The sequence below is a fragment of the Monodon monoceros genome, unplaced genomic scaffold (genome assembly GCF_005190385.1).
Source record: "Monodon monoceros isolate NGI ecotype Baffin Bay Population unplaced genomic scaffold, NGI_Narwhal_1 Super_Scaffold_1, whole genome shotgun sequence".
Classification (NCBI taxonomy): Eukaryota; Metazoa; Chordata; class Mammalia; order Artiodactyla; family Monodontidae; genus Monodon; species Monodon monoceros.
In genome coordinates, this window is record NW_021703765.1 from 77202296 (window position 1) to 77216649 (window position 14354).

Consider the following 14354-nt stretch of genomic DNA (forward strand, 5'->3'; position numbering starts at 1 on the left):
GTCTGAAGCTCGAGATCCCCACGTCTCATGGCTGGTTCATCCAGCCAGTGAGTCAGCAGTCTGGAGAGTTGGGAGAAGCCCCTTTAAGGAAAGGACCGCAAATAAAAGCCGCTGACTCCAGGCAGTTCCTGCCCTGTGTGCACCTGCCATTTCCACTTCCCACCATCCCTGTCGCTAGGACCCTGGGTGCCGGCCACCTTCCTCTCTCAAGCTGAAATTATTGTGATACTTCTCACTGGTCTCCTTGCCCTCCACTCCCACCATCGGCCATTCTCAAAACAGCAGCCAGAGGGATCCTTGGTCACATCATGTCCTCTTTCAGCTCAGAGTCCTTTACTTTCGTTGAGGGAAAAGGCCAGAGTCCTCGCACTGGTCTGCAAGGCCCCCATCCTCTCTCCATCCTTCCCTCCCTCTCTCTCTGTTGCTCACTCCAGCCACACGTGCCTCCTTGCCATCTCTAAAACACAGTCCCACCTCAGGACATTTGCACCTGTTGCTCCCTCTCTCCAGAATGCTCTGCCCCCAGACATCTGAATGGCTCACTCCCTTCCACTGCAGATTTTTATCAAATGTCACCTTCTCGGTGATAACTTCCCCAATCACTCTATTGAAAATTGCAAGCCCCAGCTCTCCCAGCCCTTCTGAGCCCCCTTCTCTTTTTTCTCCCCATAGCACGTATCACTGTCTAGTGGGGGTGGGGATGGGAACGGGTCAGCAAACTCCAGCTCATGGGCCAAATCCAGCCCCCAGGCTGGTTTTGTAAACAGAGTTTTATTGGAACCCTCCCATTTGCTTATTGCTTACATTCTGTCAATGGCTTTCCTGCTACTAAGTAGTCATGACATAGACCGAATGTCCCACAACATCATAAATATTTGTCTAGCCAGGTAACAAAACATATCCGACCGCTAGTCTACTATACCAGTATACCACACAGCTGCCCGATTTATCTTATTTGCTCCTTCATGGGAATATGTGTTCCATGAGAGAAGGGGGTCTAATATGCTCTGCTTACTGGCTGCATCTAGAACCTTCATCTCTCCAGCGGGAATTACTGCCTGGCCCATAGCAGGTGCCCAGTGATATTTGCCAGACAACCCCTGGCGAGAGAAGAGGGCATTTAAAACAGCTCCTGCCCGTTCACTCTGCTGCTTTCATTCTGCTTCACCTTCAGCACAAACGGGGACAAGAAGATGAAGAAGGTGGGGATGGGAGTCCTCCTGCGTCCGTTCACCCCCGTGCACAGCTGCATCATTGCGCCCTCGCTGCCTGAGGCTCACGTGTAAGTAGTCCCACCTCTGGCTCATCTGCTTATCATGCGAAGCCAAGGTCAAATGACTCAAACAGCTGGGAGCTGTCGAGCTGTTCCTTTGTCCTCTTGAAAAGGGACAGGGAGCCTGGGGCCAGCAGTGTTATGTGGTGTATAAAAATAACAGAAGGCAAACACGGGGGCTTAGAGCTAAGTGGCAATCCAGCTGGGACTGAGTCATTCCATCCCTTACCACACCAGACGCACTAATGTCAAATAGTTTGCAAAGCCTGATAAAATCTGTCTGCAGCATGTGCCTAGCAGATGTCTCACCCAGGGCTCCGGGGACATGTTTTCCCCAAGACTCAAGGAGCTATTTCCCAGAGAAGCCCCTGCCGCCTTCTGAGCCGACCCCAGGCACAAACTCTTCATTGCGTGATGTGACAGGGGCTAACCAACCCTCCAAAGAATACTTGGGCTTTCCAAAACCTTGACACCTTGTTCCCCTCCTATCTGTTCCAGAGAATTCTAAGCCCAGCTTTTTCTTTTTCACTAGTTAGCACTTTTCAACTGGGAGATTTCAGGCACAGAGATAGAAATTGACTGTAAGGCAGGATTGCTCAACCTCGGCACTATTGACGTTTGGGGACAAATACTTCTTTGTTGGAAATGACTGTCCTGTGCACCGTAGGATGTGTAGCATTATTCATGGCCGCCACCCCCTAGTGCCGGTAGCACCCCCCTCCCCAGCTGTGACAACCAGAATGTCTCCAGAGATTGCCAAATGCCCCCTGGGGGCAAAATCACACACATACCCCCAGCCCTCCCACATAAGAACTGCTCTAGGCCAATGAACATGGTGCACTGGATTCTGTCTGCTCATTTGTCAAATATTTATTAGGCCCCTACCGTGTGCACAATAAAAATAGCACTACTGACTGCTCTGTGGGCACTGTCTCAGTCCTCTCAGCAGCCCTTTTGCGTAGGTGTATTATTATCCCATCCCTGCAGATGAGAGAGCAGAAGCTCAGAGAGGTGTACTAGCCTGCCCAAGGTCACAGAGCTCAGTGTGTTGCTGCACTGGGGTTTTAAGCCAAGTGTGTCTGACTGCAGAGCCTGACGTCTCACCACCACACACGACACAGAAGGTATATCCCAAGGCCTTACCTTTGAGGAGCTAGTGATATATTTGGACAGCCAAGTCTCATGTACTTGAAGAGTAAAATAATGCAAGAGTGAAACTGTAAGACAAGATGGCAGATCCTTAATAAGAGCACTTAGTTCGTGGGTGGAAGATGGCACCGTCACCAACACCATGGGCGTCATCGTCACCGTCACCGTCATCATCCCTACCACCACCACCACCACCATGTATTTGGACACATTCCTATCCCTTACTAATATTTCAGCTTTTGCTGAGCCCCACTCCATACTTTCCTCCTATCTCCCTTTGAGGAATATTAGGACTGGCTTCTTCATGGACTTATTTGTTCAGGGACATTCCAACTGGCAGCCTCAGCTTGATGTTCTTAAAACATCTCCTTGCAAAAGTAGTCTCTGCAATTTCTCATAACGTCCCATGGAAACACTTGGCGCTTTTGCCTTTCTTTTCCATGGGCAAGCCCTCTGAAAACAAATGGTGTAAATCAGTGGTTCTTAGGCTTTCACTTGCATTTGGATCATCTGGGGCTCTGGGCTTGGGTGCGGGGATAGCAAAATAAGGAGATGCCTGGGATAATGCGTATTCCTAGGCCCCGCCCCCATTTCCTTTGGTCTGAGCAAACTGAGGTTTAAATCAACTGTGGAAGTGACTGGAGAGTTTCTTGCTCATCCTCCTTCAGTGCCAGATGGGGAAACTGAAGCCCAGAGAGAAGGCAGAACCTGCCAAAATGCTCACAACAGGAATTCTGATCTCCTGACTCTTAAGTCAGTCCTTTGTATCAGGTTTGTTCGTTGATGGTGATGGTGATGGTGGTGATTATCACAGTGGTGGTTGTTACTATTCGTTATGCCCTAGACCAGGGATCAGCAACCTTTTTCTTAAAGGGACAGACAGTAGATATTTTAGGCTTTGCAAACCAGATGGTATCTCTCGCAACTACAGTCATCCCTAGGTATCTGCGGGGAATTGGTTCCAGGACCTTCTGCCGATACCAGAATCTGTGATGCTCGAGTCTTTTATGAGTATAAAATGGGGTAGTGCTGTCGGCCCTCTGTATCCACAGATGCAGAGGGTCAACTGTACTTTACCTTGTTGTCGCAGCAGGAAAGCTACAATGAGTGGATGTGCCCGTGCTCCGATAAAGTTTTATTTGCAAACAAAGGCACACACTCCTTCTCTAGATTGAAGGCTGCCCCTTCTTCTCCTTGGCTGTTCAAAGGCTCTGGCTGCATCTGATGATTGTATCGGCATCTATTGCTGTATGACAGACCACCTCGAGGTGGAGTGGCTTAAAACAGCAACCATTTATTCTTGTTCAAAGTCTGCAGGTCAGCTGGGTGGCTCTGCTCGTCCGCATCAGTTCAGCTGGTCCTGGCTGGGCTTGCATATGTGTGTGGTAAGCTGGAGGCTGGCCCATCTAGGGTGGCCTCATGCCCAGGTCTGTTGGTTGGTTGGTTGTTGGCTAGGGTGACGGGAGTGACTGTCACTGTCTTCACACAGCAGGCTAGCCGAGCTTGTTCCGTGGCTGTCAGGAAGGGTTCCAAGGACAAGAGCCTAAGCACTCAAAGCCTCTTAAGGCTTAGGCTCAGAATGGACCAAGGACCTTTCCACCCCATTCTGTTGGCCAAAAAAGACATCAGGCCTGCCCAGATACAAGCGATGGGGAAAAGAAAGATTCCACCGCCTGGTGAGAGAGATGCAGAATCACCTTGTGAAGTGCATGGATGCAGGGAGGAGGGGAGAATCCGAGCAGTTTTATCATCATTCTACCAAGAGGCATCAGGGCAGAGCCCGCCTGGTCAGTTCTCAAATTCTCAGTCTTCGCGTCAGCCGAGGTGGATCCGAGCCTGGTCAGTCCCTTCAATCCCAGTGTGACTGTATGGGGATCAATTCAATCATGCCGAGGAAGACTGGACCTTTATCTTTTTAAAAAAAGAGGTGGGGCACAGCCTGTAGGAAGTAGGACAGCCCCTCCTTTCCTCTGGGAGATGACTGGCCTGTCCTTACAGCCCTTCCTGAGCGACTGTGCAACAAAACAGTGCCTGCAGCCACTGTCTGGGTTTGCCCTTGGCAGTCAGCATGGGGGGCTTTGTAGCATTTTCTGATTTCTCTTAGTAAAAGACGTTGTTTTTTTCTCAGGGATGTTGACTCCCACTCGTATTCTGGTTGGTACAGCAGTTTCAACAGAGAGGGCTATTCAGATGCACTGACCGCTAGGTGCTCCCCCAGAGTTCTGAGCACAGGGATTTTAGAAGCAGGCTTTGTGCACCCTGGTCAGCGTTTTCATCTATTATGCCCCACATTTAAGAAAATAAATGCTTTCTCTTTTAATTTGACAAAATCCAAGGTATTGTGCTTTGACCTGACATACAATCATTATGAGAAAGGAGCGATTTCTATCAAGCATGTTTCTGGGGACCCTTTCTTCTCCCTTTCTCCCTCCCTCCCTCCCTCCCTCCCTCCCTGCCTCCCTCCATCCTTCCATCCTTCCCTCCCTGCCTCCCTCCCTCCTTCCCTCCCTGCCTCCCTCCCTCCCTCCCTCCCTTCCTTCCTCCCTTCCTCCCTTCCTCTCTCCCTCTCTCCCTCTCTCTCTGTCTCTCTCTTTTAGTTTGCTTCACTGCATGTTAGATTAGAGATCATCGGGTTTGAGCCACTGTATTTTTTCATTAAGACCTTATTTTTTTAGAGCAGATTTAGGTTCAGATCAAAATTGAGGGGAAGGTGCAGAGATTTCCCATTTCCCTCCTGCCTCCCCCATTATCGACATCCCCCACTGGAGTGGGACGTTAGTTACAACTGATGAAGCTACACTGACACATCATAGTCACCTGCAGTCCCTAGTTTACATTAGGGTCCTCTCTTGGTTTTGTATATTCTATAGGTTTGGATGCAAGTATAACGACATGTATCCATCCACTCACGTATTATACAGAGTATTTTCACTGCCCTAAAAATCCTCTGTGCTCTGCCTATTCATCCCTCTCCCCCTCCCGCCCCCCCCTCCCCGGCAACCACTGATCCTTTTACTGTTTCCATAGTTTTGTCCTTTCAGAACATCATATTGTTGGAATCATACAGTAATGTAGCCTTTTCAGATTGGCTTCTTTCACTTAGTAATATGCTTTTGAGGTTTCTCCTTGGCTTTTCATGGCTTAGTAGCCCGTTTCTTTTTCACGCTGAATAACTGTCCATTGTCTGGATATACCATAGTTTATTTATCCATACATCTCTAAAGGTTGCTTCCAATTTTTGGCAATTATGAACAAAGCTGCTATAAACATCTGTGTGCAGGTGTTGTAAGGCACTTTCTATAAGCAGAGAAAAAGGTCCAGACCCATTGGATGAAACCCTATTCTGCTGAAAAGGGCGTGAGGGCTCTACCCTATAATAAGAGACATCAACACTGTATTAAAGCACAGATTCGGGAACCGGACTGTCTGGGCTAAGATTCCAGCTCTGCTGTTTGCTGCCTTTTTTGACCTTGGATAAGTTATATGACCTCAGTTTCTTCATCTGAAAAATGGGAATACGAATAATACCTTCCTCACAGTGTTGTTATAAGAATGACTTTAATTAATGGATGTAGAATACTTAAAACAGTGTCTGGCACAGAGTCAGCGCTCTATGAGAAGGGTTTACTATTATTGTTATTTTGCTGTTGTTGCTACTATTCTTTGTTATCTCTGTGGTTGTGCATATGAGAATTGTGCCCAAATTATCAGCTCTGGAAAGTGTCAGATCCCAACCAATTTATTCCCTCCATCTCCCATTCAGTAACCAGAAATGTACTGAGCCTACTCTGTGCATACCTGTGATGGACAAGACTCTGTAGCTCACAGGCTTGTGGGCTGCAGAGACAAGTAAACAGGTAGTTACAAGACAGCAGGGACACAAAATGTAGGGACAGAGGGACACATTGTAGGGTGGGGGGTGCTTTAGAACCTCCTCGGAGAGAGGATGCTCGAAAAATCAAGGAAGGCTTCCTGCTGGAGGCGACATCCGAGCTGAGACCCAGTCACGGAGAGGCAGAGGAGGAGTAAAGGGAATATGTATCAGGAGCAGAGGACAGTGCCGAGCACCTCACCTCACTTTCACTAGAACGATTACTGCCATTATACAGATGAGAAAACTGGGGCTCAGGGAAATGAAGTAATTTGGCCAAGACCACATAGCTAATAAATGGCAAAGCTAGGATTTTAACCCAGTGCAGAGCGTATGTACAGTGAGCTTGCGCTACAGAGCAGAATTTCACCAGGCTGCAGGTGGTGGCACGGGGTGAGAGAGGAGACTCGAGGCTGCGGAGATGGATGGGAGTCTCCCATGTGATGGGGTGTTGGTTTGCCAGGGCTGCCATAACAAAACCCCACAGACTGGGTGGGCTAAACAACAGAAATGTATTCTCTCACAGTTCTGGAGGCTGGAAGTTCAAGATCAAGGGGCCCACATGCTGGTTTCTACTGAGTCGTTTCTCCTTGGCTTTTGGAGGGCTGCTTTCTCGCTCTGCCCTCACACGCTTTTTTCTCTGTGAACGTGTACCCCAGTGTCTCTCCGTGGGTCACGGCTCCTCTTCTTCTAAAGACACCAGTCAGATTGGGTTAGGACCCACCCTCTTGGCCTTATTTTAACCTCATCACCTCTTTAAAGGTCCCCAGTACAGTCACATTCTAAGGTACTAGAGATTAGGACTTCAGCATATGAACTTTGGGACATAACTCAATCCATAGCAGATGGTTTAGGGAGTCTGAAGATCTTAAGCAAGGGAGGGAGAGGGCCACGTTTGTGCCCGTTCCTGTCACCTGCAGAAATGAGTCTGATGCTCACATGCCTCTCGGCCCCCTGCGACGAAGCACATCCCACCTCACCAGTTAACTCCCTTACCCATCCCTCCCCACCCGCAATGGACGCAATGGACACAACGGAACGCCCAGGCCTGCAGGGGCTCTGAGTCGTGAACAGAAGAGGGGGCGTCTCCTTGGGCTTTTCACAACTGCCTGGGGTCACAGTGAGGGTACAGGGAGGTGTCTGCACAGGGCTGGGCACGTGGTACAGCCACTGCTACTGTTGGTACCCAGAGCTGCCAAAATGCACTTACCTGTAGGGACCAAGATGGTGTAAAGGGAGAAGACACAGAACTGGGAAGGCTGTGGGCTTGCGGGTCCTTTAAATTAGAAGTGAGGGATGCGTGGGTGCTTATTATTAGAAAATAATTTGTGGATGGAAAAAAAAAGGAAGGAAGGCGCTCTAGATGAAAAAAGAGAGACAGAGCTGCTGACTAGTTTTCCTAAGACCGGGTGGACACGGCTGCCCCAGAGCATGGGGGCGGAGGAGTGGGGTGCATGGGGGTAGCTCCCCCTGCAAGCAGAGTGACATGGGTGCCTCTCAAGGGGCTCTCCGGGATACGCCTGGGCCCGCTCCACACTTGAGCCCCAGGGCTCGGACTCCACCTTCTGAGCTGGGGCCTTCCTGGAAGCTGGAGGGTGGATTTCTGCCTGCCCCTCTGAGCACAGGCCCAGGAGCCCTGGGGAGTATCGATCAATACAGTAGCAGTTTCAGAGAAGAGCAATTACACAGGTTGGTAATGGAGGCATCTGGCCCGTTAGTGTAAGAGGAGAAATCATGCAGGGAGGGGCTGGCCAGTTAGGACTCCCCCTCACTTCCAGGAAGAATGCAGGCAGCAGGTTAACCCTCTCCTGACCTTGCTCTCGGGGTGGCCACTCATTTGGCCCCATCAGCACCTCAAACAATAAGAGCTCAGGTCCACAAAAGCACCGTCTCTGGGATTAAACAGATGCGGGTTCAAATCCTCACTAATCCTAGCGTGACCTCAGGCAACTCTACCTCTCCCAGTCCCTTGTCTGCAGAGGACGGAATAAAGTCACCCTTCTTATAGGGTTGTCGAGAGCATTGAATGGGATATTCAGGCCCCATCTCTGCCACCAACAAGCTGTGTGACCTGGAGCAAACCGATGGCCCCTCTCTGAGGCTCAGTTTCCTCTTCTCTAAAATTCAGATAATGATTCCTATCTGGCAGGGTTTGGGGAGAAATAAATAACACGTGTCAGGTGTCCTACCCAATGCCTGTCTCATCATAATACAGAATGCCCCCCAAATCAGAAAATACAGGTTAGACCTATTTTTAAATGGTGTTTTAGTTACATTTTCAAATCATGTGTTCAATGTGGTTTTCCTCAACATCCAGCTACATTTGGGGCAAAGGATTTATAAATTTAAAGCAGTGGGTCTAGTTGTTAATTGGGGTGGAGAGAAAGTACAATAAATACACTAGTTTCCTTGTGTTTCCGGACGTTTTGGACCTTGCTAGTGTGCTTATTGTATTTTTATCAGATGAAGAATCGGATGCCTGTAGGATGTTCATTTCCTTCAGTCCCCTCGTTTGCCTGAATCCAGTCCTCTACCTGTGGGACACCCTCCCTTGTCCCTTCCCACTGTGCATGCAAATCCCCAGTAACTGGCATAGGGTCACCTTGTGTCAGATCACAGCTCTGCCGCCTACTGGCCCAGTGACATGCACAAGTTCCTCACCTCTTCTGAGCCTCAGTTCCCTCATCTGTAAAATGGGGCCAAGAAATAGCTCAGGAGCCCATTGGGAAAGTTTAATGCTGGTGCGTGGGAAATGCTGCCACACTCCTGGAGCCAGGAGACAGCTCTCCGGCCGGGAGCCAGCACCACTCCTGTCTCTGTCGCCACTGTTGTGAAGAATGTTGTTCTAACAGGAGCCCCCTGGGCTTCCTCCCTCTGTCTTTGCAGCGAGCCCATCTTCCGCCAGCTCTGTGCCCTCCACTGGCTCCTGGAGGCCCTGACTATCGACCACACCCACCACACCATGAAGCCTGTGATCACCTGCTGGAATCCGAAGTAGGTCTCAGCCCTTCCACCTGCCGTGTAACTAGCAAGAGACTGGGCCGTGGGGGAGGAAGCTCCCATGGGTTCCCTTCCTCCTACTGCTGTTTCTTGGTGGGTGGGTTGCTTTAGGAGTGCTACTATGTGGGGTCCAAACGGGGGGTGAGCTGGAGCCAGGTCATACGGGTCATGTGGTGGTGACAGCCCCCCTGTGCATCCCTCCCAGCATCTCTCCCCAACTCCACATCGGAAGCTTGAGATGATTCAGCCACGGTGGGAGTATTTACATCACAGAAACTGGCCAGCTAGCCCAGCCCCGCCCTGGAAGCACAGCTAGATTTCTCTCCAGCTCCCTTCTTGGACCATGTCTCCCCAGCGCTATTCCTCATTTGTTCCTCTTCTTTTTCCTCCTCTCCCGCTCCTTTTACTCCTCTCATTCTCCGTGTTTTTGTGTTTTCCCTTTCAAAGTTTTCTTGCGTGTCTTTTTTTTTTTTTTATTAACATCTGTATTGGAGTATAATTGCTTTACAGTGTTGTGTTAGTTTCTGCTGTATAACAAAGTGAATCAGCTATATGCATACGTATATACCCATATCCCCTCCCTCTTGCGTCTCCCTCCCACCCTCCCTATCCCAGCCCTCTAGGTGCTCAAAAAGCACCAAGCTGATCTCCCTGTGCTATGCAGCTGCTTTCCACTAGCTAGCTATTTTACATTTGGCAGTGTATATATGTCCATGCCACTCTATCGCTTCATCCCAGGTTACCATTCCCCCTCCCCATGTCCTCAAGTCCATTCTCTACATCTGTGTCTTTATTCCTGTCCTGCCCCTAGGTTCATAAGAACCTTTTTTTTTTTTAGATTCCATATATATGTGTTAGAATACGGTATTTGTTTTTCTCTTTCTGACTTACTTCACTCTGTATGACAGACTCTAGCTCCATCCACCTCACTACAGATAACTCAATTTCGTTTCTTTTTATGGCTGAGTAATATTCCATTGTATATATGTACCACATCTTCTTCATCCATTCATCTGTTGATGGACACTTAGGTTGCTTCCTTGTCCTGGCTATTGTAAATAGTGCTGCAGTGAACATTTTGGTACATGACTCTTTTTGAATTATGGTTTTCTCGGGGTATATGCCCAGTAGTGGGATTGCTGGGTCACATGGTTGTTCTATTCGTAGTTTTTTACGGAACCTCCATACTGTTCTCCATAGTGGCTGTATCAATTTGCATTCCCACCAACAGTGCAAGAGGGTTCCCTTTTCTCCACACCCTCTCCAGCATTTATCGTTTGTAGATTTTTTGATGATGGCCATTCTGACTGGTGTGAGGTGATACCTCATTGTAGTTTTGACTTGCATTTCTCTAACGATCTTGCTGTGATTTATGTCAAAGAGTGTTCTGCCTATGTTTTCCTCTAAGAGTTTTATAGTGTGTGGCCTTACATTTAGGTCTTTAAACCATTTTGAGTTTATTTTTGTGTATGGTGTTAGGGAGTGTTCTAATTTCATTCTTTTACATGTAGCTGTCCAGTTTTCCCAGCACCACTTATTGAAGAGGCTGTCTTTTCTCCATTGTATATTCTTGCCTCGTTTATCAAAGATAAGGTGGCCATATGTGTGTGGGTTTATCTCTGGGCTTTCTATCCTGTTCCATTGATCTACATTTCCATTTTTGTGCCAGTACCATACTGTCTTGATGACTGTAGCTTTGTAGTATAGTCTGAAGTCCGGGAGCCTGATTCCTCCAGCTCCATTTCTCCTTCTCAAGATTGCTTTGGCTATTCGGGGTCTTTTGTGTCTCCATACAAATCGTGAAATTTTTTGTTCTAGTTCTGTGAAAAATGCCATTGGTAGTTTGATAGGGATTGCACTGAATCTGTAGATTGCTTTGCGTAGTAGAGTCATTTTCACAATGTTGATTCTTCCAATCCAAGAACATAATATATCTCTCCATCTGTTTGTATCATCTTTAATTTCTTTCATCAGTGTGTTATAGTTTTCTGTATACAGGTCTTTTGTCTCCTTAGGTAGGTTTATTCCTAGGTATTTTATTCTTTTTGTTGCAGTGGTAAATGAGAATGTTTCCTTAATTTCTCTTTCAGATTTTTCATCATTAGTGTACAGGAATGCAAGAGATTTCTGTTTGTTAATTTTGTATCCTGCTACTCTACCAAATTCATTGATTAGCTCTAGTAGTGTCCTGGTAGCATCTTTAGGATTCTCTCTGTATAGTATCCTGTCATCTGCAAACAGTGACAGTTTTACTTCTTTTTTTTCCGATTTGCATTCTTTTTATTTCTTTTTCTTCTCTGATTGCTGTGGCTAAAACTTCCAAAACTATGTTGAATAATAGTGGTGAGAGTGGGCAACCTTGTCTTGTTCCTGATCTTAGAGGAAATGGTTTCAGTTTTTCACCATTGAGAACGATGTTGGCTGTGGGTTTGTCATATGTGGCCTTTATTATGTTGAGGTAAGTTCCCTCTATGCCTAGTTTCTGGAGAGTTTTTATCATAAATGGGTGTTGAATTTTGTCAAAAGGTTTTTCTGCATCTATTGAGATTGTCATATGGTTTTTCTCCTGCAATTTGTTAATATGGTGTATCGCATTGATTGATTGTCATATATTGAAGAATCCTTGCATTCCTGGGATAAACCCCACTTGATCATGGTGTATGATTCTTTTCATGTGCTGTTGGATTCTGTTTGCTAGTATTTTGTTGAGGATTTTTACATCTATGTTCATCAGAGATATTGGCCTGTAGTTTTCTTTCTTTGTGACATCCTTGTCTGGTTTTGGTATCAGAGTGATGGTGGCCTCGTAGAATGAGTTTGGGAGTGTACCTCCCTCTGCTATATTTTGGAAGAGTTTGAGAAGGACAGGTGTTAGGTCTTCTCTAAATGTTTGATAGAATTCGCCTGTGAAGCCATCTGGTCTTGGGCTTTTGTTTGTTGGAAGATTTTTAATCACAGTTTCAATTTCAGTGCTTGTGATTGGTCTGTTTATATTTTCTGTTTCTTCCTGGTTCAGTCTCGGAATGTTGTACTTTTCTAAGGATTTGTCCATTTCTTCCAGGTTGTCCATTTTATTGGGATAGAGTTGCTTGTAGTAATCTCTCACGATCCTTTGTATTTCTGCAGTGTCTGTTGTTACGTCTCCTTTTTCATTTCTAATTCTATTGATTTGAGTCTTCTCTCTTTTTTTCTTGGTGAGTCTGGCTAATAGTTTATCAATTTTGTTTATCTTCTCAAAGAACCAGCTCTTGGTTTTAGTGATCTTTGCTGTTGTTTCCTTCATTTCTTTTTCATTTATTTCTGATCTGATCTTTATGATTTCTTTCCTTCTACTAACTTTGGGTTTTTTTGGTTCTTCTTTCTCTAATTGCTTTAGGTATAAGGTTAGGTTTTTTATTTGAGATGTTTCTTGTTTCTTGAGGTAGGATTGTATTGCTATAAACTTACCTCTTAGAACTGCTTTTGCTGCGTCCCATAGGTTTTGGGTTGTCGTGTTTCATTGTCATTTGTTGCTAGGTATTTTTTGATTCCCTCTTTGATTTCTTCAGTGATCTCTGTGTTTGTTTAGCCTCCATGTGTTTGTATTTTTTACAGTTTTTTTTCTTGTAATTGATATCTAGTCTCACAGTGTTGTGGTTGGAAAAGATACTTGATACAATTTCAATTTTCTTAAATTTACCAAGGCTTAATTTGTGACCCAAGTTATAGTCTATCCTGGAGAATGTTCCATGAGCACTTGAGAAGAAAGTATATTCTGTTGTTCTTGGATGGACTGTCCTGTGAATATCAATTAAATCCATCTTGCTTAATGTGTCATTCAAAGCTTGTGTTTCCTTATTTATTTTCATTTTGGATGATCTGTCCATTGGTGAAGGTGGGGTGTTAAAGTCCCCTACTATGATTGTGTTACTGTCGATTTCCCCTTTTATGGCTGTTAGCATTTGCCTTATGTATTGAGGTGCTCCTCTGTTTTGTGCATAAATATTTACAATTTTTATATCTTCTTCTTGGATCAATCCCTCGATCATTATGTAGTGTCCTTCTTTGTCTCTTGTAACAGTCTTTATTTTAAAGTCTATTTTGTCTGATATGAGAATTGCTACTCCAGCTTTCTTTTGATTTCCATTTGCATGGGATATCTTTTTCCATCCCCTCACTTTCAGTCTGCATGTGTCGCTAGGTCTGAAGTGGGTTTCTTGTAGACAGCATATATACAGGTCTTGTTTTTGTATTCATTCAGCCAGTCTATGCCTTTTGGTGGGAGCATTTAATCCATTTACATTTAAGGTAATTATCAATATGTATGTTACTATTACCATTTTCTTAATTGTTTTAGATTTGTTTTTGTAGGTCTTTGCCTTTTCTTGTGTTTCCTGCCTAGAGAAGTTCCTTTAGCATCTGTTGTAAAGCTGGTTTGGTGGTGCTGAATTCTCTTAGCTTTTGCTTATCTATAAAAGTTTTAATTTCTCCATCAAATCTGAATGAGATCCTTGCTGGGTAGAGTAATCTTCGTTGTAGGTTTTTCCCTTTCATCACTTTAAATATGTCCTGTCACTCCCTTCTGAGTTGCAGAGTTTCTGCTGAAAGATCAGCTGTTAACCTTATGGGGATTCCCTTGTACGTTATTTGTTGCTTTTCCCTTGCTGCTTTTAATATTTTTTGTTTGTATTTAATTTTTGATAGTTTGATTAATATGTGTCTCGGTGTGTTTCTCTTTGGGTTTATCCTGTATGGTAGTCTCTGTGCTTTCTGGACTTGATTGACTATTTCCTTTCCCATATTAGGGAAGTTTTTGACTATAATCTCTTCAAATATTTTCTCAGACCCTTTCTTCTTCTTCTGGGACCCTTATAATTTCAAATGCTCGTGCGTTTAATGTTGCCCCAGAGGTCTCTGAGACTGTCCTCAATTCTTTTCATTCTTTTTTCTTTATTCTGCTCCCTGGCAGTTATTTCCACCATTTTATCTTCCAGCTCACTTATCCGTTCTTCTGCTTCAGTTATTCTGTTATTGATTCCTTCTAGAGTTTTATTTTTGGTGATACGCGGGCCCCTCACTGCT

At 45.7% G+C, this 14354-nt stretch overlaps 1 protein-coding gene across 1 annotated transcript in view; it reads left to right on the top strand.

The window, feature by feature from the left end:
• CCDC60 (coiled-coil domain containing 60) overlaps positions 1-14354 on the top strand; it is a 167383-nt gene that overhangs the window by 117897 nt on the left and 35132 nt on the right. The window contains exons 4-5 of the mRNA XM_029216810.1: positions 1175-1282; positions 9180-9287. Coding sequence (XP_029072643.1) covers positions 1175-1282; positions 9180-9287 — 216 coding nt within the window. The remainder of the gene's footprint in view (positions 1-1174; positions 1283-9179; positions 9288-14354) is intronic.